We start from the raw sequence: 25928 nt of genomic DNA, 5'->3' as shown, positions 1-25928 counted from the left end.
AATGATCAGTTTTTCAGGAATTGAGATGAAAGAGGGCCGGTGTTTGGAGCAGGAGACCAGACATCTGGCACTTGGGATCCTCTTTGCTTTTCACTGATTCATTTGTGAGTCAAGCAAGTCCTTAGCATTCATCTTGATCATTTTTCTCTTTTTTGTGGAATAGTGGTTAGAAGAGAAACACTTGGCCAGCACGTACGTGGTGCCAGGCACTCAGTCAGTGCCCTGAACATTAGCTCTGTTAAACCCTGATGAGGGTCTCTGGGGCGGGTCCTTTTGTTCCCTTGTCATGGCTGAGGCACGAGGAGGTGAGATAACTTGCGGGGAAGGTACCCCGCTGCGAAGTGGTGGAACTGGGATGGCCTGCAGGCCAGTCGGGCTCCCGGAGAGTGGAAGAGCGTGCCCTTCTTCACAAAATGTCAGCAGGAGTTGTAGCACTGGAGGGCTGAGGGGTCCTGGCGGCTGCTGGTGGAGGAGACGCTGCTGAGGCTGGTGCTCCCCGGTAGACAGACAGATACCTTGGCGCTGTCCTCCCTCGGGCTGTGCTCTTCTGCAGCGTCCTCTGTCTTTGCCGCTCCTTCCCTTTGCCCCGTGCATAAACGTCCTCTCTGACCTTGAGAAAGCCTGATTATGATGCCACCATCTCTTCCTTCTTCCCTTCCCTTCCCTTCTAGGCAGACGTCTCACGTGAACAAGACTGCCCCTTCTGGCCCCTGTTTAGGGGCTGTTTCCCAGTCTCTCCCGCTCTCACTCCTCCAGGTCTTGCCTGCACTGGGCTGAGGGGGCTGCCTCTCTTGGAAGCTTCCTCCCTTGGCTTCTGTGACCCAGTTGTCTTCTAGAGCCTCTCTCTACCTTTTGACCACCATTCCACATTGTCTCTATTTTGACTCTTTAGTATTATTGCTATCATGCTGTCCCCTATTGGCTCCTGTCTTCCGTCTCTGGGGGAGCAGGGCCCGTGCTGCGTACTGCAGTGGCCCACACTGAGTGGCGCGTATTGCTTTACCTGGTGGCATGATGGCGGGTTAACCCCTGACGGACCTGCCACGCCCCTGTCCTTCCCTCGTCTGCTTTCAGTTTTGCCATAGCGAAGAGAGGCCGCCTGCTGCTGGCTGACGACATGGGCCTGGGGAAGACCATCCAAGCCATCTGTATCGCGGCCTTTTACCGGAAGGAGTGGCCGCTCCTGGTGGTGGTCCCGTCATCTGTGCGCTTCACCTGGGAGCAGGTCAGTTCTCCTTGTGTTGTGATTTTTACCAGGAAGTGTCCTCAGTGTTGAAGCAATCAAATAACAATTTGGGGACAGGGCCTGGGGAGCTTTAGAAGATCCTGTGTCAGCTGAAGGAGGGAGGGAGAGGAGGTGGTGGCCTTCGGAGGCCAGGCTCATGGTTTTCCGAACTAGAATCAGGTTATACCTTTAGGGAAGAAAGCCGAGGGCTTCCGGGCTCAGACTTGCCGCTCTCTGGCAGCAGACGCTTCCTGAGCACCTCCTATGCCCCTGCTGCTCACCCCGCTTGCCTGGACCACACGGAAGGTTCACAACGGCTACCTCCTTTATTTCCCTGAATCCCACAGCAGCTGTGTGCGAGTGGACGCAGCTGGTATTAAACCCGTTTACGGATGACAAAACTGAATCTCAGCGAGGTGAAGCAGCAGGCTCACTGGTAGTTGGAGGCGTTCTTGGACCTCGAAGGGGCATCTCCTGAGCTGTAGGATCAGGGTTTGTGCACCCTGCAGAAGGTGGTGTGGGCAGGATGTTCACTGTCAGCCGGGGGCCGTTACAGCTGAAGAACCTGATGTGGACATTGCCTTAGCACTCGGCCATGAGCTTTGTCGGCCATAAATCCAGGGATCAGAGTGCTTCCGTGAAATGAATAAACACCCATAGAAGCAAACTTGCTGGAGAAAGGAGACCTAATTCATCGTCTGTAGCTTTTCCCAGCTCTCTGCTACTCATGGCAGCTGCTTCCTCACACGCTGGCTCCTTACTAAGCCCCCCGCGAGCCACTTGTGGGGAAGAGGCGGCTCTGCCTGTCGCTGGTCAGCCTGAGGCCCAGACATGCCCTTCCAACTGAACGTGCATCACAACAATACTTCATTTTTCCCCCCGTCCTTGTGACCTGAATTCCGCCTCTAGAAACGAACAATTCAACACATATTTATTTGGTGTGGTTAGGTTCCCACAGCACCCTCAGAAATTCTCCAAAAAAAAAGAATCAGGTGGTCACTTAGTTATGAGCAGGACCAAAACTGGAGGAAGAACCAGCCCATCGACATCACCATAGTGTCAGCCCAGGGACCCGGCCGCTGACCTGCAGGTACCTGGTGGCCTTCCGTTGGCTCCAGGCACTGGCTTGGGCTAGGGATGGCAAGATTTCTGGAGAGAGCAGGTGTATTTTTGTCATTATCAGTGTCTTTGGTATATACCAGGATCTGCTAAAAATTCCTCCTCCTAAAAAGAGTCACATTCTTGCCCTGCAGAACTTGCCATCTAGTTAGAGATCCGAGGCCTGAAATCCGCCGACACCGCAGTGCCTGCTAAGAAGCGCTTGCTTACGAAGGCAGGCAGTGTCGTGTCAGTGGAAAGAGAAGGAGCGGGTGGGTGGGAAGGAGGGCAGTGAAGGCGATTGCTGTTCATGGGCAGGGCACCAGCGAATACAGGGGGGTGTGGAGAGAAAGGCGCTGAGGCCGTTTTTCGGGGAGCATTAACGTCCACTGAGTGCCGTTGATGGGTGGGCTGGGGTCTCAGCGGGCAGCTGCCGGCCAGATCCCCCAGGTGTCCTTCTCCGCTGTCATCCCCAGGCCTTCCTTCGGTGGCTGCCGTCTCTGAGCCCGGACCGCATCAATGTCGTGGTGACCAGCAGGGACCGCCTGACGGCTGGCTTGGTCAACATTGTCAGTTTTGACCTTCTGAGCAAGTTAGAAAAACAGCTAAAAACCCCCTTTAAAGTTGTCATCATTGTAAGTGCCTCGGCAGAGTCTTCAAGTACTTCATCCCTGGGGAAACTTTCTTCTTGAAAGCTCGGAGAACTTTCATGTCTCTGCTCTCCTGGAGCCTCCCTCTGTTTCTGGGAGACTAGAAATCACTGTCTTTAGTTTGTGGGAAACTGACATTTTACTCATCTCAAATTGCAGTTCTCAGCCCTGGCTACATATTAGAATCTCCTGGGGAGTGCTATGAAAACTGTCATTTACTAGGCCTGAGCTGGGGGTTTGCAGCCCATCTCCCCGACGTGAGGTCATGGATGGAGGCTGGCTTGGGGGCCCTGGGCCCCTGGCCTGGACAGCAAGGGCGTGTGCCTTCATCTGATGGCCTCTCTTGTCCAAATGGCTCAGATCAAACAGTAAGGTTTTTTTCCAGCCAATATAAAGACACTCCCCCCACCCCAAGAAAAAGTACAGCTGACCCTTGAACAAGATGGGTTTGAACTGCATGGGTCCACTCATAGGCAAATTTTTTTCAATAGATACAGCAAAGTACAGTAAACGTGTTTTCTCTTCTTTATGGTTTTCTTAATATTTTTTTCTCTAGCTTACCTTATGGGAAGAATACAGTAAATAACCATATACCATACAAAATACGTGCTGATTGTGCATGTTATCAGTAAGCCTTCTGGATGAGTAGTTAAGTTTTGGGGGAGTCAAAAGTACATGCTGACTTTTGACTGCAGGAGGCAGGGGGGTTAGCACCCCCAACCCCTGCGCTGTTCAAGGGCTGGCTGTACTTTTCACCAGTTTTTGGTTTGTTTTTTTTCTTAAGTAGGCTTTACTCAAGTTCTGCTCCCAGATGGGACCGTGCATCTTTCAGTTAACTGGCTTTTCTTCTTTTCGTTCCTCAAGTCCTCCATAAGGAAGGTCTAGAGAGGCCCTGTGCCAGCCACCTGGCAGAACTCAGTGTATTCATGTGGCTTACAAATAAAGATTAGGAAAAGGCATGCAGCTCCCACCCCCCAGTGCAGGTAACCACTAACAGGCACTCAGGGCCACAGAGCACAGTGGATGATTTTCAGCGAAGTTTACCCTTGTTTCTCCTCTTGGCAAAGAAGGGGAAGCCAGTGCCTCCGGACTGATAGGAAAGGTTCTTCTTTTTTCAAACGTGTGGATTTTAAAAGCCCGTGGTATTTTCCTTCTCTTAAAAATAGAATTCTCTGCTGACAGTGGCTCCCCAAATCCTGATGCTCAGAATGTGTAGTGCATATCTTATCTAGAAGGAGGGAAAGGAATGAGTTTTTAGGAGGCCCAGAAAAGTCAACAAGATTGCAGTAGAGCCTGTGGGTTTCTCAGCACGGGTCTGGCTGTCAGGGGAGGCTCGTTCATCCGTGTGCTCAGCTAACATTGAGCACCAGCACCGCACCCTGCGCAGAGCTACACACTGGAGGTGTGGAGGGAGGAGAGTCAGCCCCATTCTCAGTAGGACAGACACACACACACACAGACCATTAGAATGCATTTTAGTGCCCAAGTATCGTGGGAGCTCAGAGAAGGGAAGAAGGCATAGTTCCTGGTCTCGGGGATCTATTATCATGATTTGGACGTGAAAACCATACTATATTCCTAGCTTAAGCCAACTTAAATGTTTATATGTTTTCACAGCTGTAAGGGTAATGAGTCTTTGGGGAAGTCATTTCTGGTTTGGCACAAATTCAGGTGTCGCTTTGAAAAAATGTTAGCATACACGTGAAATGCAAACATTAAAAGAAGTATCCCAGGATGATGGTGATGGTTCTCTAGTAAGTAGGAAGAATAATGCCTTCATTTCTTGGGTGTTCTCCTGTGTCAGGTACTTTACACATAATTGCCGATCTTCCCCATGGCCCCTGAGGCAGACATTATGTCCATTTCACCACTGATGGAAATGACAGAGCAATTTGCCCACAGGCGTGAAGCCAGAAAGATGGGACATCATTGATCAAAGTTGGACTGCATCATGTGTCTCTGTTTCTGGCTCAACACTTCAACCTGCCATATGATTTTTGTCAAGCCACTTACCACCTGCTTCAGTTATTTAAGAGCCCTGTCTTCTGATTTCAGAGAAATGTTACAGGAAGGAATAAAGTGTCAGCTCTAAGATGTCACGCTTCTTAGAAGAGAATTCAGATGTAAGCCATTCCTTGTGGTTAGTTATAATAGTGGAACATTTTAGCCCATTGGTTAAAAGGGTCCATTCCCTTCCCCATCCTCTGTACTTCCTGCTATTTCTCACTATAGACCCCTTCCTTCTTGGCTGTCGTATGGGCTCATCATCAGACAGGAGAATGAATGTTATACCCCAGGTTTCTAGGAACAGATGCTCTGACATTTGCGGGTTCATCTTGCACTCCTCTCCGTTGTGCTTTTGAGGACCACTTTGGTTCATCATAGCTGAAATGGAACAGGAGGTTTCTTACAGATCACCTCTCGAGATAGAGCCGGGATCCCCTTGGTGTCCCCATCATAGGGTGGCCGATACCACTGAGTGCTGACCGAGTTCAGTGGCAGGACTATTCTAAGGGCTTTATGTGTGTTAGTCCATTAAGACTTGCAGCAACTTGGTAAGTTCGGTAGCGGTGTCTTACCCATTTTGTCCATGGAGAAGCTGGCACCATAGAGAGGTACATATGTATCTGTATGTATGCTGTGTATGCTCAGGTCCATGGCACGCGATTTGTGTACCAAAATAGAAATTTCTTCTCCAAATAGTAAGAATGTGTTACTCACTTGGCTTTAGAAAATATGACAAGGGCTCCTGGCTGGCTCAGTCAGTAGAGCATGTGACTCTTACCTCAGGGTTGTGAGTTCATGCCCCATGTTGGGTGTAGCGATTACTTAAAAGTAAAATCTTTGGGGAATCTGGGTGACGCAGTTGGGTAAAGCACCTGACTCTTGGTTTTGGCTCAGGTCTGCTCCAAGGGTCGCAAGATTGAGCCCTGTATCGGGCTCCACGGCGTGGAGTCTGCTTGAGATTCTCTCTCCCTCTCCCTCTGTCCCCCCCACTTGCGCACTGTCTCTTTCCCAAATAAATAAATAAATCTTTAAAAAAAAATAAAATCTTTAAAAAAGAAAAAAGAGAATATGCCATATTCTAGTTTGCTCATGCATAGAATGCAGAGCTATATAATCAGACTCCATGTTGTAAACCTGACAGTGCCTTGAGGACGGGAATTGGGTCTTCTTCCCCTCCTCGAGTTCCCACGGTACTTTGTCACACTTCGTCAGTGACAGCACTTATAACGTTGTCTGCCCAGTTGTGGTGTGGCTGACATCCTTCCTGTCTGGTGAGCCCCGGGGGCAGGAGCCGGGCGCCATGCTGCGCACCAGGGCAGGGCACACAGTGGGCCCGCTCTGGCGTCGTGCTGGGCAGACGTGAGGCATGTTGTACTAAGCAGCAAACCACCTCGCAGCAGGTTGTTCAGCGCCGCCTGGGAGGTGGGCCTGCTTCACAGTTGGCAAACTGTCCCGGAGAGTTGAAGTGACTTGCCCAGAATAAAGTGGGGAAGCGGCACCAGAACCTGGGTCCTTACCTAGGCGCACAGCTGTCTCCTTGAACAAGAAACTAAGGGAGGCATCCCCAGTGTGATGCCGTGCCAGGGTCAAGCTTAACGTGGGCTCTGGCTCCGTGCACTCAGGATTTGGCCCTGTTCACCTGTGTGACCCTTTCTTTTCAGGATGAATCTCACTTCCTCAAGAACATTAAGACTGCCCGCTGTCGTGCAGCTATGCCCCTCCTCAAGGTGAGTCCTGCTGTGTGTTGCTCAGGCTGGCAAGGGGGCCAAGGAGAACGAGGGCTTCTGTACAGGGCGAGGGGCTGCGGGCCATGGACGTGACTTAGCCTTGACTCCGGCCATCAGCGCCAGACTCGTTTTTCTTCCTAACTTCCTGCTAAGGAACTGGCAGTCGGTGCAGTCATTTCTTTCAAAGATGAAGGCCTCTGGAAGGTCGCAGGCTTGATGGGGACCACACTGTAGGTCCTCCTCGGGCTCGCGGACAAGGCAGAGGGGGGCCGCCAGCAGCATGCCCTCTGAACAGCTCAGGAGAAACTGCCTGTCTTCTAAGTCACTGTGGGGACAGAGCTGTCGTGGTGTTGAGAACCAAGGGAAGAGGAGTCATGCAGACTCGGAACCAGGCCGTCGGGTATCAGCAAGAAGCCCTGCAAAGCTGAGGTGTGCCTCATAAGCCGACGCCCTTTCCCGGGGCCCCCCAGGCCTGTGTGGTTATCGAGAGGATCAGCCTTCCACGCCCTCACTGTGGTGGTCTTCACTGAGGCCTGAGTGCTTCGGGGGGTCGAGCCTGCAGGGCAGGTGTCGGTGGGGGTCTAGCGTAGCTTCACGTCTGTATCTAGAAGTGTGCTGTTCTGACATCCCACCCCAGACGGTGGGAAGGCCCCCAAACTTCCATCTTTTTGTGGCGAGCTTTTTCTTAATACTGGGGAGCACTAGTACAATTAGGAAAGTCGCTTTTTCTCTCAGAACCAGATAGAAACCTCCCGCAGATGACTTTGGGAGACTCTACTTTGGTTTATGTACACTGCGCAAACTGAAGTCCGTGTTTATCTTGCGCTTCCTTAAAGCAGCCTTTGTGTTGTGCCAGCAGTCTCAACTGCAGTTTTCATTGCTTAAATGAAGCTCGACGTTGTACATAAACTAGGGAAGACAAATATGCTAAATGTTGGTGAAGCTTATTAACATTTGAAAATTAACTTAATTTTTCCAACTCCCCGTAAAGCACAACTGTCTACTCGTTTCAAGTTTTGTTGTTTTCTTTTGTTTTAGGAATAACAAGTAACATGATACATCTTCCAAAGCAGCATTACATCCTGTGCTCCAGACTTAAAAGTCCTTTACTTAAAAACCCTGATTCTCTGCTCGCATTACCTATAAATATTTACGGACACACTTAAATGAAATGTTTTTCCCAGAGTGGTGACCCTTCTTTTGGGGGGAGGCTTCAATAGGTTTTCTTTTGAGAAATGTTAACAGATCTTCATATCGTGGTTCCAGTATTACAGCCGCCCCTAGAATTAAATCTGTGCCCCTGATTGCTTAGAAGCTGTGCAGCAGGTAGGGTGTATCACTATAGGTGCAGAGGAAAGCTGCTTTTTAAAAAAAAAAGAAGTCATCTATTTGAGAGAGAGAGCAAGCAAGAGAGGGCATGAGCAGAGGGGAGAGGGAGAAGCAGAATGCCTGCGGAGCAGGGAGCCTGATACGGGGCTTGATCCCAGGACCCTGGGATCATGACCTGAGCCGAAGGCAGACGCTTAACAACTGAGCCACCCAGGCACCCCAGTAGGAAAGCTGAGCAACCATCTTGTTCATGCGGTCATCGCCTGGCCAGGCAAACTCGACTACATACTTGTTTTTGAAACATATGCTTCTGGGTCAGACCTTTTAAAGCAGCATTTACATCTTTAATGTCGTGGGTGTATTTAAGATTGATGCATTTAAGACAAATCTTTTAGCTGTTAACTAGTATAGATTACTCTGCATTTGCTATAGAACTTGGATGAGTTAAACTTTAAGATAGGACCCATGAATGTAGCCTGCTGTTTATGGAGGTGTCTTGAAGCCCCTCTCGTCTGTAACGTTGACTTCACAGGAATCCAGGCTGCTGATGGGATTGAGTGGAAGTGCGGCTGAGGCATTATGTGCTATTCTGCTAACCAGACCTTTCATCTCTCTGCTGTATTTTCATCTAGGTCAGAGTTTCTCAGTCTTGGCACTATGGACACTTTGGGCTGGATCATTCTTTCCTGTGCAGAGCTGTCCTGCACACTGTAGGATGTTTATCGGCCTCTCTGGCCTCTGCGCATTAATTGTCAGTAGTCCCCCCCACACACACACACACACCAGTGGTGACAACCAAAATTGTCTCCAGATATTGCCAAACATGCCCTGGGAGAGACAGATCACTCCTCTCCATCTCTGTTGAGAACTACTGATCTAGATACTCTAAGGAGATGGATCTAAATATTTTGGGAACAAGAGGAGAATTGGGAGAAGTAAAATATCCTTTTTTTTTTTTTTTTAAAGATTTTATTTATTTATTTGAGAGAGAGAATGAGAGAGAGAACATGAGAGGGGTGAGGGTCAGAGGGAGAAGCAGACTCCCTGCTGAGCAGGGAGCCCGATGTGGGACTCGATCCCGGGACTCCAGGATCATGACCTGAGCCGAAGGCAGTCGCTTAACCAACTGAGCCACCCAGGCGCCCAGTAAAATATGCTTTTAAAAAGGCACACAAGGGCCTAATTTAGAACCACTTGATTGTTCCTCTAACTTGTGCATCTCCTAGAATTGTATTCCCATAATTAATATTTCAAGACATGTTCAGCAAATGTGCACAATGAGGTAATTAGGTGATATCCTGCAGTCTGTGAGCTAGCCAGGCCGGATCATGTCCTGGAAATGTGGGTCTTGTAAATGGTGACAGCAGGTGCACGCGGGCACACGTGGCTTAAGTTGTAGGAAGTTGGTGTTGTGGTCCCCTGGGAAATGTGACGTCTTTCTTCCCCCACAGCACTATTTGCTTGGGTTACCAAGCAGGGTAGTTCTATTTTTTATGTACACATGTGTAAAAGTAGGCAAGACAGAAAGCTATGAAGAACAAAATTCCAATCACCTTAATTCCTTCCAACAGAGAAAAACCACCATTAACACGTCCGTTGTAGGGCAAGGCATTTTTAATGGCTCTAGAGCCTTCTGTTGGATGGATGCATCCCATAATTTAGCCCTTAGTTGGACATTGTTTTGCTGTTACCAATAATTCTGCAAGTGAACGTCATCGATGTACTCGTAGCTTGCAAACTTTGACCTATTAGGACAAATTCCTATGCGCAGAATTGCTGGGTCAAAATTTCACCTTTTGATAGATGCCTCTGAAGTCTAGTGTGGCCAGGCATAACCATCTTTACTCCCACTCAACCCAGATCACACAGTCTTCTCCATATGACTCCAACCTGAAGATTGTCAGTCTCTTGCTTTTGTGCAGTGAGGTATGTGTTTGAGTTTTTCTCTGATTTATAGCGCTTTTTATTGTCAGACTAGTGTTCGATTATTTCTCTAGAGGTAAAAAGCCCTCAAAATCCCACCATCCTTTCCTACTAAATAGCTTTTTCTCTTTTTGTGAGTAGAGTCCTTTTTACATCTCTAGTGATTGGTTAGATGAAACAAGAGTAGTGGCCTAAAACGTATGAGCTATTTCTTTTTTCCTTTCTCATTAAAGGAGTTTAAGTAGATGATATATTCAAAAGGGTGTACAGTGAAAAATAACTCTTTCTCCCTCCTCTGGGGCCCTGATCCCTTGATTTCTGTCTCCAAAGGCAGCCAGAGTTACCAGATTCTCACATTTACTTCTAAAATGTAGTCTGTTCCCAGCTAAGCGTGTGTGTGTGTGTGTGTGTGTGTGTGTTTCCTTCCTCCCTCCTCAGAGTGTTCCTCAACCACTGTTTTGCTCCTGCCTTTTTTCTCTGAATAGTGTATCTTGGAAATCATCCCACCTTATTTCAGATGACTGGACCTCATTCTTACAGATAGTATTGTATAAATCTATCATAATACGTATCATCTGCTCCCTTTTGATGGATTTATAGCCAGGCTTTGGCCATTACATATAGTATTACAGTGAACTGTTTTTCACATGATATACAAGAAACAGGTGGTAGAAAATCCAGTCTCTCCTCGTCCAGAAGAGATGGCTCTTTGCCTCTCTCAGCCTGAAGGGAGAGTGGTATCATTTGGAAGGTCTGTTCTCCCAGTGTGATTCCTGCGGGAGGAGTCCCTTGTGGTCCTGCTGTTCTGGCAGATATCCTCCACTTTATCACAGAATCAGGAAGGAAATTGTTGGAGTCTAACACTTAAGGTAAAATAGACTATTTTTTTCTAGAGGAAAAAAACATAATGTTTAATTTGAGCCTGTGTGTTATATTAATAACATCTATGCCCATGCATGCCTTGAAGGTCAAAACAATGTAACTTTTATTAGCTGTAATTATGGCATTTGATGTATTCTCATACATTTTGGTGTTTGTGAACCAGAACACCTGTAGTCCCATCCTTCCTTCTTTCTTTTCTTTTTTTTTAAGATTTATTTATTTATTTGACAGAGAGAGAGACACAGCAAGAGAGGGAACACAAGCAGGAGGAATGGGAGAGGGAGAAGCAGGCTTCCCGTGGAGCAGGGAGCCCTATGCGGGGCTCGATCCCAGGACCCTGGGATCATGACCTGAGCCGAAGGCAGATGCGTAATGACTGAGCCACCAGGTGCCCCCTTCCTTCTTCTGTTCTTCCCGCAGAACTAGTCACCTTTTACATGGCATCAGTATTTTATTAATACCAGGGCAGTGATGCTTGCTTAGCTCTGGTTCTCATGCAGATCAGTTTGGTGTTGGCAGGAGCGCTCAGACTTGTGACTGGAACTTTGTCTCTTTTGGGAAAAGGCTAGATCCTAGAAGGAACCGTTTTGTATGAAATATGCTGACCCAGCCAGAGACTCAGAAAGGCCATCTGACGTATCACTGGGTGGTAGGTGGCCCTCTGCTGATCCCTGGAGTGGCCTCTGGTCAACAGTGGTCATAATGATGCCGTTTGTCTTGGTTTGGTCTTGCATATCATGGAGAGCAGAGGAAAGAACAGAGCCTCGATCTTTTCCCCGATTCCGGTCACTGGGTTTCTCCTGAAGAGTGGGTTTCCCCTCTTGTTCTCAGGGTTTAGACTTAACCACAGGTGTTGACTCTTCTGTTGCTTATTGGCTCGTGACGGTGATCCTGCCTCTGTTCTTGATCTCTGTACTTTTGGTCACATGCCCCCAGACTGTTTGCCATTCTCCTTGTTTTTGAAGATTCTGTAATGACTTCTGAACTCATGACAGTGTAGCTCCAGTGTCCCTGCCTCATGGGGCCAGTGTGTATCAGGACACTTGGGAGGCACAGGCGTGACCTTCTCTTTGATGTCGCCAGCTTTCTCAAGTAGTACTTCTAAATCACAGGGGACTCCGCCTGTAGACCAAGCTTTATTTAGAGCACCATTAGGAATAACATGGGACAAGAATGGGGCTCAACTTTGGGGAGCATGACTTTTTCCCCTGTCCAGAGTCTTGGTGAAGTGTGTTATACCCAGTCAGAATTATTCGGTAAAGCAAGTTATTGGCTCAGTTGGAAAAAAAGAGGTAACAACAGAAAGTGATGAAGAATTCCCAGGCTGCTGCTTGTATGAACTTACAACAGTTTCGGCTCTTCTCTGCAACAGAACATTCTCTTGGCTCATATTTAAAAATCTATGTGTAGTTTATTTACTCTGAGTTGGATTGGATTCTCCTTGGCAAATTATATATACCAACTTGTCCTGCTAGCATCCTGTTCCCCAGGGCTGAACTGATGACCTTAATCCCTTAGGAAACTGAACCTGTCTTTGAAAGTCACCTGCCCCCAACAGCGTCTGCTCCTGTGAATCACATCATTTCTCTCGGACATCACACAGAAATGATTTTTTTACATTGCTCCATAATGGGTTTCCCGGGTGCCACTCTCTTTTGTTAGCCAGAGGAGTTGACTATAAAGTGTTCCGTTTAGTGTTGATTTACGTAGTTTTATGCATTTCTATTTTCCGAAATTGGAGGTTCTCCGAAGTGGAGGGTGACCCCTAAATCATGGGCAGCTGGGCAGGTGGACAGGATTAAAGGCCATTTGGGTGACAGTGGGATGACAGTACCAGCGTGCTGGGGCTGAGCGGGAAGCAGGCTAAATCATTCCCGAATAGAAAAGACACTATTCTGGTTTCTTTTCAAAGCTGGCCTTTTTCTTTTTCCATAATGCTGCCTCTGCTTTTTAAACACCCACAAACGCCCATTTTCAATGGTCTTATCACCCCTAGTGTATGGGTGAACGGGCTCAGAATTGACTCTGTCCTGTAAATACCCACCCAAGAACCTGGGAGTTGTTTTCCATCACCTGATCTGTGAGCTGTCTCCACCCAGGCTCCATCCCCAGGCGGCAACAGAACAGCGATGTGGGGAATCGGTTTGGGAAGACAGGCCGATTTTCTCTCATTGATAAGACTTCTCATTGTCCCCGTTTCACTGAAATGGTCTTGAGCCAAGGCAAGCGATGCTACAGACGTCATTCAAGAAGCTCATTGTTATTTTAATGAGCCTGCATTAAACCGTGCAGGAAATTAGAAGCCTGGGTAATTGAACTGTGGAAAATTATAGCTGGAGAAATTCATACCTCTCCTGTCATAATGGAATTAGGTATTGGCAGTCACGGAGAGGGCAAAAGTGCATCTTGAGAGTTGTATATATTGTATATGTATAAAGAGTCCTTTTTCTTCCCTCTGTTGCACCTTTATTTATTTATTTTTATGAGGCAGCATATCCATTTGAAAACCTAATTTCCTCCCTTAGGTGATTTACTGCATGCCATTGCCTATACTTCCCTCGTTAACTCAAGGTCACAGTGGTTAACAAGGTGTTTCTAGACAATGAGCTCCCTGGTAGGCTTCCTTCTAGGGCTGAAATGGATTTTACCTCCAGGAATTTTTGGCCATTCCATGTCCTAATACAGTGAGGAGTGTCTCCCTTATTCTCATCCTCTGTGTCATCTTAGTAAGAGGTGGGATATTTCGGTCTGATCTCTTCGGGTCAGGTTGGGGTCAAGCTAATGAGGAACCTGGAGTTCATCACTGGAATCGACCATTTATTTCTGTTCTACCCATTGCTGAGCAGGCTGCTGCAGACCTGGGCTGAGTTTAGGGTAAATGGATCTGGGTCCCACTTTTTAAAGTCCTTATTAACTGCAAAATGAGCTAAGTCAGGGAGCTCTGGGCTCAAAGCGTTGTGCAGCTGAGTTAGCGACAGCCTCTTTGTCCTCCGAAGAAAATCAGGTAGAGGCTTGTGCACAGGCCACCCCTGACTCTTCCTCCTGGCAGTGACAAAGGGCTGGTCCTCAGTGTCATTTTCTGACCGGAAGTTTAGCTCGGATGTCAGAGATCCCCTCTGGAAGCAGGTCAGACCTGTTGCTCTCTGTCCCCCACTTCCACTTCCTCTTCCAATGCTGGATTCGTTGAGTTTTTCCCATCTTCCCGGGGACACTGGTTAGCTGAATATTTCTCAGCATACAGCGAACATTTGTTGGTTGCTTACTTTGTGCCAGGCTCTGTGCTACAGAAGATAAAGGTGAGCACAGCCCTGATCTCAAGACGCTCACAGTCTAGTGAGGGAGACAGAGAAGGTGGAAATCAGTATCATGTGCTGAGTCCTGATGTAGGGACTTAATGACAAAGGCAGCCTAGGAGGTGGCATCTCGCTGCTTACGTGGGTCACACCATGAGGCTCTCGGAACGTGTGTGCTCCTCTACCTTTGCTTAGAGTTCCCAGGTATGGGCCACACCGGGATCTGGAGTGAGGCCAGCCTCTGGTGTCATTGGGATCTAGATCTCCCTGGTCAAGAGGAGTAAACTGGCGAACTGCCAGCAGTCAGGGCGCCCAGGAAGGGAGAGGTGCTCTTGCTGCCTTCCAAGGCATTTTGCTCTTCCTGGGGCATCCAGCTCCAATCCCGGTGGGGCATTTGGGATAGTCCCTAGGTGCTCCTCTGTGTGCCTTCAGCACCTTTGGCTGTTTGTCTTCTAGGTTGCGAAGAGGGTGATCCTGCTGTCCGGCACGCCAGCCATGTCCCGGCCTGCAGAGCTCTACACCCAGATCATCGGGGTCAGGCCAACTTTCTTCCCTCAGTTTCATGCTTTTGGACTTCGCTACTGTGATGCCAAGCGGGTATTTATTCTTTCCTCCCCTCTCCCTCCCCCCCCAACCCACTGCCCCGTCCCTCTCCCCGATTTTGATACTTACCTTTTGTTCCTTCTCTTTGGCCATGGTATGATCAGAAGCACACTGGCCAGGGAGCCAGACCCAGATTTTCATCCTGCTTTGCCCCTAACTCTGACCTTCAAGTGTCCTCAATAAGAACAGTCCCTCCTAGTTTTAATGCTTGTGATTCTAGGGTGGGGTTTCCCAATAAGGGGACCAGTGGCTGATGTGTAGGTGCCCGGAGCTCTGAGAAGGGCACGGAGGCGAGCTAGGGGTGCAGCTGGGGCCCATATCCTCTGCACGGAAGAAACAGCAGAGGCCTCGAAGCAAGTAGAGGGGGAGTGTGATGTGGAGCTGCCTCGGTCGGCTCTCATCAGCCACAATGTCGACTCATTACAGTGAAGTGTGCCTGCTCGATAGGCCAGAAGCCTCTGACCTACAGATTATCTGTAGGTGCCAGCAGGGCAGGTGCCTCTGGGACTCGAGTCTGCACAGCTTCAGTCTACAAGGATGGCAGAGGGAGCTTGTAACTGCGGATGCCATTGCAATCAAAATCTTGATTTCTAAAACCTCGATTTCTTTTAACTGAAAAAAATATTTATTTAATGACTTGGGGAAATAAAAGAGTGGGAAAAAAGTAGGATGCAAAATTTTCCCCATCATTCAGTTGTTCATTCCTTCTCTCTTCCTCTCCCTTCCCCATCCCCTCCCCTTCTCCCCCCCACCTCTCTTTCATTTATGATTGGAAGATAATGTACACCAAAATGGATTACTTATGTAAGCCAGAAAATCAACATTTTTTTTTAATGTTTAAATGACATTATTCACCGATCCTCCATTCCTCCTCATGGGGCATTGAATCCATCGGTGTTCATCAATCGGATCCAGCCCACTGAGCATGGGACACTGTCCTCCTCAGTAGAGGAGGCTCCTCACCAGAGCCTACACAATTTCCTGTCTCTCCTTGTCTACGGCCGTGCCTCCCTCCATGTCAGCAGCATGTTTGTGGCGGACTCAGCATGTTTCCTGAGCTAGGGGTGCCTCTCAGTGTCAGGCAGCCATAACCGGCTTGGCCAAAGCCTGTGCACGTTTCCAGTATTCTTCCCCAAAAATAACTCGAGAAAGGATGACACGGAGAATCAGCTCCTTGTTTGCTGAGGTGTTCATTTTTTTCCTTACTCAGCTGAGCTGTTTTCTTCTGGGATTGGGCTGCTTCCTCTTCGGGAAGGGACTCCTCCTTCTTGGCCTCTAGTGCCTTCTGAACTCTCTCCAGACCCGCCAGTGGGATACAACTCATCTGTTTGCTGGGGTGCCAGGGTCTGGGTTGGCCATGGGGGATGGAAGCACAGGTCCGGGTTGGCGACCTCGCAGACACTGACGGGACATGGATGGGCCTGGCTGGCATCTTCTTCCTGTGCCCCGGTAGCTCTCTCTGACCCAGGCTCTGGAACTTCCACAATCAGAAAACCAGAGGGAAGATTCGCTAATTTTTCTTTCTCATCTCTATTTTTGAAAGTGGCCAGGGCAGTGAATTTATCCTTCAGTGACAGATCTTCGTCTCACAAGGTCAGACTTCTCGAACTCCCAAACGCTGTTCCCACGGGGGTCCACATGGCCCTGAATTAGAGCAGCAGACTCTGGCCCCTCTCGCAAGTGTAGATCACTTCTCCTTTTCCCCAGTTTTCTGCTGTAACTTCGTAAACCTCGACGCCACAACCCGCACTCTGCCCGACTTCTTTCTTGTGGATGGCGCCCTGGCTGCAGAGGCTCCAACCCGGCTCGAAGACCCCATTAGTTCAGACCTTCAGGGTTCCTGTTTTGTGAGCAAAGGACAAATATACTGAGCTGCTATTTGCATCGAAGATGCTGACACTTTGGAGAAATGGCTGTTTGCTTACCCATGACGCATGCCATCTTGAGGAAAAAGCCTTGCTATGCAAGTTTGTGATGTAAATAAGATTGTCTGCCTTATTTTTTAAATACTTTTTTCAAAAAACTTTTCAAGTACTTTAAAAATATCCACTTACATTCAAACAAAGTACTTATAATGTAAATTGTAGTGCTTTGCAAAGTTAATTGCAAACCATTTTTAGCTGCTTATTGAGGCAGGAAATTTCTGTTATTAAATGTATTTAAAGCTATACACTTCTTTAACAAAATCTGTAATGACTTTCCCCGTGGATCAATCCAGATTAGATTCTACCTGGTTGTCATGGTCCCTCAAAACTCTTCATGAGTGATTTGTACCTCTGTCCTATTTGTAAATGTCCCACTTTCTGAAAAGGATCTTCTCTTCCTTGACTATCTGGGCTCACAGTATAATGCTTAGCTAGTGATGGTAGGGCTGAAGACAGAATTCATTGCCTTTACCCCCAGACTGTCCCTTCCTGTGTCCCCAGTCTCTGTCCACCATCTCCCCAGTCTTCATGCCATCCTTATTAAATTCATCCTTCCTCTCCTTCTCACTGTGTCCCCTCCCCCACTAACAACCAAGAAAACAAACATAGACACTGCCTTACCCCTTCCCCTCCTTCCACCTAGCCCAGTGCCTGCTACATGGTAAATTTTCAATAAAAGCTTGCTGGATTGTGAATATTCCAAATTTTAAATCTTTGGTATTATTGGGTTTTAACCTACAAGATTAAAAGCTGACATAGGAGCATGCTATCCAAATTAATTATGGTATCCACTTGTTCCCAGCATGATTTATATTTAATACAGCCTGTAGGGCAGGGCTGCCTTTTTTTTTTTTTTTTTTTTACTGTGGCCAACTTCTTGCATTGAGAAAAGCCACTGAAGAGACTGCCCCTTGCTGAGCTCATTTTCGACCCCATTGCATGAAGGCATTTGCTGAGAACTTCCAGTTGATTTCAGAGAATTTTTTTAAAGAAGAAGCAGTTTTTGATCATTTTACTTCTCCACCTTTGACCATCTATCTCTTCCTATCCTCTATTTAGCAAAGGACACCCGCCATGTCTTCACAATTAGAGGCTAGGTTCATTGGCCCTCAGAAATGAACAAGCCGAGCTTCTGCCTAAGGTGGTTTATGGTCCAGGGGAGGTTGAGACAGAAAGAGAGACAAGCAGCTGGAAACATAAGGCAGCAGACACCTTGGTTCCCTCATTTCTACGGGACTGGAGATGTCAGTTCTATTTCGAGTAAGATTGGTAGTGAAAGATACCGGTTTTCATTTTAACATCTTCTCTAGCTATGTGATGACCGGGAATAGATGTTCTTGCTCATTGCCTCCCATGAGCTACTAAGTGAAGAAACCATTTTTATGAAGGATTGCCTGGGCACCCTAAAACCCACCTCTGGTCTCAGCCAGACTGGCAAAAGCCTGTGCTCTTGGTTCCTCCCTCCAATCCCCGCCAACAGCAGCAACACACTGTGCATCTCATTGCACTTGGTTGTGCTGGGATAGCCTGTACTAAGGAACAACAGCATCTTAAATCTCAATACATCTCATCAAATAAAGATATTACTGAAAAAACGTGATTTGTTTCATCGTGCAGTGGACTTTAGGATAAGCCCTGGGGAAGATGATTTCTTTATTGAGAATACATGAATAGTCTGACAAGCCAAACGTCTTATTTGTTTTTAAAAGTAACGGACACCAGACCTCTCAGCGTCTTGCATTTGCTGCTAGAAATTTCAGCGTGTAGAACACCAAGATAGATGTTTTTAGTTCGCTTTATTCCTGACTTTCTTTTTCTCTTTTCCTTCCTTGCTCCCACCTGTATTATAGGAGGTTTCATTCATCCTTTAGAGCCCCTTGAAGTTGTCTGAACAAAGCCACAGGAAGAGAAGGTCGTGAGCCGGTTGAGGTCACAGCCCAGTTACTTGGCCCTAGGAGAAGCTAACTGGCTGCGTGTCTTGGTTCTTCCTCCACAGCAGCCCTGGGGATGGGATTATTCGGGCTCCTCCAACCTCGGCGAGCTGAAGCTCCTGCTGGAGGAAGCGGTCATGCTGCGACGCCTCAAGTGTGATGTCCTGGCCCAGCTCCCGCCCAAGCAGCGCAAGATGGTAGCCATTGTCCCTGGCCAGATCAGCACCAAGGCCAGAGCCGCCCTGGACGCCGCGGCCAAGGAAATGACCACAATGAACAAAACTGTGAGTCCAGGGCTTGAGATGGGGACTTGGAAGTCAATGTGTCCACAGCTGGTCCTTCCCGGGAGGGGGTCCACCGGGGTCACCCAGAGTTCTCGGAGCTTGCTGTTCCAGGACCTCTTCCCACGCCCCTGGGCAAGGACCGTGAGCCCATGTCCTCTCTCAGCCTACCTAGTCTCCTTCCAAAATCTCTTCCTAATTTGCGATTTTGTACATGTGTAGATCACTGTTGACAGATGGTAGTAAAGACAAACCCCATGGCAACGGCAGAATGGTGACGTACATTCAGAATCTCTCAGAGAGAATCGGAATTTCTGTTTAGTGTATTTTGAGAATGCCTTAAAGTCTAGTAACTGTTACTCAGTCTAGTAACAGAAGTTAGTTCTAGGTGTATTTGTTATATATGTTAACCCTCTTTTAGTCAAAATAACAAATCGACATTTATAGAACAGTAGGGTCTTCAAACCCTCTTAGCCCTTAATCCTTATTACAGTCATTTATGGTTGGTAAGAAGTTGGCATTCCCATTTTATAGAAAGGGAAACTAAGGCCCACAGAGAATGTGATTTACTCAGTCTTACGGCTGCTCCAAGGCAGAGCTGAGGCTGTATCCAAGCCTGTTACTCCTATATTTTAAGGTCTTAACACTATGGTGGTTTTATCTTTTCAAAACACTTTCATATCTGTCTTTAGTGTCACACTGTGCCTAGTGCGGTAAAGTAATTTACACCAGCTCCATTTCTGTCCCTTTGGGATAAAACCTTGCAGTTTTCATCGCCAAGAAAATAACAGTCATTGACATTTCTTTGACATTATCATAAAGCATTATCTGAGGTTGTTATTACCCTGTGTAAAGAAAGTTAGATCAAGATGAGATCCCAGCCTTTGGGAGAGCACAAAATAAATAAGAATGACAAGAGACAGAATGTGTAGGGTTTTTATGTTATTTTACCATGTTATGAGCAAGACCAATGGGTAACTTTTAAGAAACAAGAGTGTAGGGTAGAAGATACGCTGGTAAGTTGTCAAGCTGTATGTAATTTACGCTGTATTACATATAATAATCTGGATAGTCTGGAGGAAGTGAGCAGGCATAAAGTCTTCATTGTGGGGTTTTCCAGCAAAATTCCCCAGCACCGATGTGGAGATACAGACCAGTGGTTCTCAAACTGTATTTCAGTGGAACATGAGCAGAAGCAGCACATGTTGCTAAAATCACTGTTGGTGGTCTTTTTCTGATTTCTAGAGATAAAAATTCAATGAATGGAAATTCTTTTTTTTTTTTTTTAGATTTATTTATTTTTTAGAGAGAGAGAGAGGGCTGGGGGGAGGGACAGAGGGAGAGAGAGAATGAGAATCCCAAGCAGATGCTCTGCTAAGGGAAGAGCCCAGCATGGGACTCGATCTCACGACTCTGAGATCAGGACCTGAGCCGAAATCAAGGGTCAACTGCTCAACCAACTGAGCCACCTAGCCACCCCTGAATGGAAATTCTTTTTCTCAGTTTTAAGCTTTTTCTTATAATTCTCTTAAATCTTTTATGTCTACTAACTGTTGCCCACGAGTGAACTCTGCCATCAAGAAAACCAATGAACAAGTATAGCAAATATAATATTAATGGGAAAAATTCAGATGTGGGGTATTTTTAGGTGCAAAGATCTGAATGTTTATAAATATTCTACATTTTAGTTCCTTGTGTGTGTGGTAGAAGTAAGCCTATCGGTATTTTGTGGATTTCCCCAGAGAATCCCCTCACCAGTCCCTGGTCCCCCTCCCAAACCAGGCAGAGACCAGCAATGTAGACAACAGAAAAAGCAGGCAGTGGGCATTTGAACTGAAGAGGAACAGCATATCGAGTGGCCAAGAGGCAGCTGTAAATTGTGCAGTATGGCTCAAAAGAAGTATGGGAATTTTTAACTTAGTGCAACAAGGTTTGAAAGCATTTTTAAAATTTTTTGCCAATTTATATAGTTCCTCGCCTTAGGTTATGGGGCTCTTTCTAAAGATGATTTCAGATGCAACCTGGAGGTTTGACTTCTGAGTTTACAGGCAATAATGGGCGCTAGGGGCGCCTGGGTGGCTCATTGGTTAAGCGTCTGCCTTCGGCTCAGATCATGATCCCAGGGTCCTGGGATTGAGCCCCGCATAGGGCTCCCTGATCAGCGGGGAGTCTGCTTCTCCCTCTCTCTCTGCCGCTCCCCCGCTTGTGCTCTCTCTCTCTTTCTTTGTCAAATAAATAAATAGAATCTTAAAAAAAAAAAAAAAAAAGAAAGAAATTTACTAGGCTAAAGCATGGAAATCAGGAATGTTTGGTATTTTTATTTACATAGGTACTATGTAAATCCCCCGAATTCTTTGGGCTATTTTGATATTTTCTTTTAAACCTAAAAAGGGGAACCATGACGTGCCTCGTAGGCCTAGTGCTGGAAAAGTCCCTAAGGACAGTGTCAGTCGCTCTGAGCCTCTCCTGTGGGGTGACTGTTCTCTCTGCTTCTTCATCCCAGAGTCGTAACACTGTTGTGCAGATTATGAAAAACCTTGATTGCAGTGGAATTCGAGAATCCAGCAGAGAAAGAGGCTAGAGCTCTTCTCAGTCCAGTGCTTGGGACTTGCTGTTTCCTTGGCGTCTTAGGAAAATTAGGAGCTTGTTCCTAAAAGAGAGAAATTGAGTTGGTACAGATGACCCGCAGGATGATGCTGAAGCCGGATACTAGATTCTTTCCGATAACAAGATAAATCCTTGATAAATTGGTTCCCTTTTGTGGTCTTTAATGTAAACTCATGTTTATGTGGAACATCCAAGTAGAAAATGAATTTAGGAGCTTTGCCCTTGAGACTGCCAGAACCTTTCTTACTCCAAAGCCACTGATGTGGTGCATCTGTCAACTGCGGATCCGATCGAAGGCAACACCCTCCCTTAGTTCAGGAAGGGGAACCCGTGTCAGCCAGGAGTTGGACTAGCTGGTCCTTGACATCCCTTCCAAACCCTGACTGGCTGTGAAATCCTGAGTTGAAAAAGTTAAAATGGGGGTTAGTGGTTTTATGGTTTGGGGCAAGTAAGGAAGGCCTGTGAATCTACAGAAAGTTGCCCCTACCACTTTTAAGTTACTTTGTAGCCCCAAGTTTCCCGGCGGGGTTCCAGCAAAGGGCTCCTGCCCTGTCAAGAAGCAATTCTTTGCTCCCTCACACCTTCCCATCTGGAGGAAGACATTTTTTTAAAAAAAAGCTTTAAATCACAGAAGCCAAGGCGAAGCGGCCCATTTATAAAACAATGTACAATGAAAGCTCTTTCTTACTTTCAGCTGAAGTAATAGCTGTCTCTTCACAGGCTAAGAAAAGCTGGCTCTAATCCTCCTTTGTCTATAGTAATTTTTTGATCAGCAAGACCAGGAACAGAAAAATAGAGCAAGTCCGCACAGACTTCCTGGTGACAGTATCAGTTCACCCTTCTGCCGTTTGACAATACATTCAAATTCCAACAGAAAAAATAAAATCAAAACCCCAGTGGATCTAATTTAGTAAAAGCCGAAGAACAAAGAACTCAGGTTATTTAAAATTTCCTGGCCTGTGGCTGGCAAAAGAAGTGAGATCATTAATGCACTAGTATTGTGTCTACTCAGTTTTGGGGAGGTTTGGGTTTTTTTTTTTTTTTTTAAGATAATACTGTTGATCTCTCCTACATTAAAATAGCTGTCTATTGCATAAAATCTGAAAGATAAAGAAAAGTACTTAAAAGTAACATCGATCAAGTGTTTCTTATTACTATACTGTGAACAAGAGTCACCCATCTTTTTTATCATATAATTTTGGCATATATGATTTGGGTAGTTTTTCTATAAAATGTATGTATGTATATTTGGCTTTCAAATATGCATTATTTACACATACATTTATATATAGATATAGATATAATTTATGTATATAATAAGTAACATATTTTTGAAAGCAGAATTGGTACCCTATAAATGTCTATCAGGTGGGGAGGAAAACAGGTTACAAAACTTCATCCTGAACACTGCTCTGTGTTGTTAAATGTTCTTTTAAAGCCCAATATGTGTTTTCTCTCATGGCCATATTAGAATTTTGCCAGGAATTGTGAGTTGGACATTTGGGTTATTTCAGTTCCCTATTCTAAGTAACCAGACACCGAGAAAGCAGCTTCCATAGGAATTTGTGAACGTGGACTGTATGGTGAGGGTAGGCATGAAGGAGTGAGTTGCTGCAACATGGGGCTGGGCGCACTTGGAAGTCATCCCCGCCGGTGCCCCGTGGGCCGACCCCACAACTGAGTGTGATAAAGGGGTTTGCTCCCCACACCTCCTCAGCGCTTGGTGGTAAATCTCAGGCGAGGTTTCTCAGAGTGCTTCTGCCACTTGCCCATCTGTTTGTTCTGCCCTCCCCCTCTGTGCTTAGCCGGTGTGGAGGTGGGTGAGAGAGCGTGGGTGAGAGGAAGGACCTGACAGGAGCAGGGGTGGCCTCTGAAGGGCACGGGAGTCAATGTGAAGACAGGATGACTGAGGTGCGCTCTGCTTGAGGCATGCCCACTTGCGGGTGAGGTCAGCACTTGGAAGCCTGGCTCTGTCCCTTTGCTGTATCCTACCAGGGACCGCATTATGTTAGAGGGCCTGGCCTGCTACAAGGGACCCTTTGAGGGGACGTGAATGTACCTCAGACATCTGTGAGCTCTTTATCCAGAAGGGAAAAGTGTGTGTCCAGAGCTTCATCAGAGTCTACGCTGGGTCTATAGCTGAAAAAGAGTTTAAGACACACTGTCACAGAGTCGTATCTCCAACAAGAGTTCTCAGGAAGTTTGTTCAGTTGTACCTCTGCCACAAGGCAGGAGGGACGGTGGCCACCACTGCCACAAGAATGACATGGCCCCACTAGCCTGTCAGCGGCCCCCTGGCTTCCTGTGGTTCCGGGTTATCTTCCTTCTTTCTCATCAAGTCCTTGAGGAAAGACACTGTTGGGAGGCAGGAAGCTGTTTGGACCAGGCAGCTTGTCCCACCACCTGTGGTGTCCATTGTTTAAGGTACAGCCTGGCTTCAGGGCCATGGATGTTATTACTGTGGGCTCACTTCCTTGTTACATGAAGAAGCTATCGTGTCTGTCACTGGCCTTACAGACCCCCAGGGGCATCTGTAATCCACGCTTGCTAGTGGAAGGAGAGGGCCACCCTAGCAGTGATGGTAAGGGTGTCTGTCATCTCTGGGGAACCCAGAGTGATGGTAATTGTTTTCTCATAATATTGTGAAACTGTGCACCTCCTGTGCTAGCATCCTTGATTATTTATTTAGATGCCAACTATAAAGAAAACATGGTTTCTTCTCCTGGGAGGTCAATGGCCTTATGTGGGAGCCAGGCCAAAAGACACATGAATAATGGTTTTGAGATGATTCTACAAGAGACTAGTTGGGGTCCATTGGAATTGATTCAGTAAGTCTTGGACAGAAGGAAGCTTTATCAGTTGGGTATGGACACAACATGGCAGAAGAAAAAGGGGAGGCAAAAAGCAGCTTGGGCCAGTGTCATATGTAAGTTGTCAGCAGGCTATAGGAAGTGGTTCACATAGCTTAACAAGGACTGCATTTCAGCTGATCACGTGAGCCTGTGTGGATGGTGGAGCGTGGCCCAGGCACCTTTCCCGAGGGCTCTCGTGTTCCAGGTCTCACCACTGGCTGTTCACAACAGTTCCTGGGAGATGACAGAGTACCTGTAATGGTGCATCTCCGATGACAGACTAGAGTCTCTGTGGCTCCCATGGCTCAACTAAATTGAGTGGATGAGTCGGGGTCTCCCAGCTCCAATAACTGGCGTTAGGATTTGTAAAGCTCCGAGCAGTGATGATTATGTTAGCTCATCCCAGGGTTTGCAGAGTGGGAGACTTTCAACCCTAGACTTTTCTTTCCACAGAAACGGCAGCAGAAAGAAGCCCTCCTTCTCTTCTTCAACAGAACAGCTGAAGCTAAAATCCCATCTGTCATGTAAGTGGCCACCAAGTGTCGCCTTCTCTCTCCCACACTCTGTCTCTCTCTCATCTTGAAAAAGAAACACCTATTACCTTAACCTCCCAGAATGGTTTTACTGCTGTGCAAGCAACGATCAGAGCCTAGAATTATAGCTGCCTTTCAATACAAAGTTCAGGGCAGCGTAACCTCATCACCCGCAGGGCATAAGCGGGCCTGTCACAGGAGCACTGCCAGTCGAGTTTGGGGTCCTCGACAGCTCCTGTCTTAACCAAGCTGGAGCTGCTGCCACTTACAAGGAGGGTGGGGTTGACCAAACACTAAAGTGAGCTTTTCCCCGTAGTAGGAAACTGTGGTCATTTGCCTGTAGACACAAGTGAGGGGTTTCATGGAAGACCAAGAAGGCTGCCTTATGGGGATTCTCTGGTATTCTCCAAAGACATGAAGTCTCAGCCATTATTTACCTGCATAAAAAGGCAACTGTCAAAGTTTGTTCAAAAAATATGGGCAAGGGGCCATTGTCACACTTAAGTTTTCCTTCCGCCTTCTATACTAAGGCTGAAGTCATAATTCCTATTCTTAAATGTATTCACTGACTTGAAAAATTGTCTGCCTTTCTTAAAGAAAGGAAAAACCCACTCATGTTCAAATATTCACTGTGGTAGAAACTTGAGGCAATTCTCATGACGTGCATTTGCCTGATTTTTTATTGTTTAACATTCATGTGAGACTCTGGCAGGATAATGGTCCAAGTGATTTAATTACAATGAAAATGAATTTAGCGTGGGTTGAGCGGTGCCAGCTTGGCTGTGGGGACCAAGATCTGTGGATAAATTGAGACACACGCAGCCTACCCCACCCTCTCACTAAGCCTCCAGATCCCCCAGCCTCTCCGGCCTCTCCCTCTGCACCCCTAAATGCAGCAAGAGAGTGCATTCACCACATGATTCAAATCTAAGATCCCCTCTCCAAAAAGACTGCTGAATGTTGGCCAGCTCTCCTTCACCCTCGGGGCGCTGCCCTTTTCATTTATGAGACTGTTAGGAGACTAATGAACTCCAGCTGTGGTTTTACAACCTGGAAACTTCT

At 47.0% G+C, this 25928-nt stretch overlaps 1 protein-coding gene across 8 annotated transcripts in view; it reads left to right on the top strand.

Annotated features, from left to right (window-relative positions):
- SMARCAL1 (SWI/SNF related, matrix associated, actin dependent regulator of chromatin, subfamily a like 1) overlaps nt 1-25928 on the top strand; it is a 57398-nt gene that overhangs the window by 16410 nt on the left and 15060 nt on the right. For all 8 annotated transcript variants that reach the window (XM_032402530.1, XM_032402528.1, XM_032402511.1 and 5 more), the window contains 6 exons: nt 1075-1225; nt 2800-2958; nt 6642-6707; nt 14591-14731; nt 18659-18877; nt 24787-24857. In XM_032402530.1, coding sequence (XP_032258421.1) covers nt 1075-1225; nt 2800-2958; nt 6642-6707; nt 14591-14731; nt 18659-18877; nt 24787-24857 — 807 coding nt within the window. The remainder of the gene's footprint in view (nt 1-1074; nt 1226-2799; nt 2959-6641; nt 6708-14590; nt 14732-18658; nt 18878-24786; nt 24858-25928) is intronic.

Source organism: Phoca vitulina, unplaced genomic scaffold (genome assembly GCF_004348235.1).
Source record: "Phoca vitulina isolate PV1807 unplaced genomic scaffold, GSC_HSeal_1.0 scaffold1, whole genome shotgun sequence".
NCBI lineage: Eukaryota > Metazoa > Chordata > Mammalia > Carnivora > Phocidae > Phoca > Phoca vitulina.
This window is presented reverse-complemented; position numbering and strand designations above follow the sequence as displayed.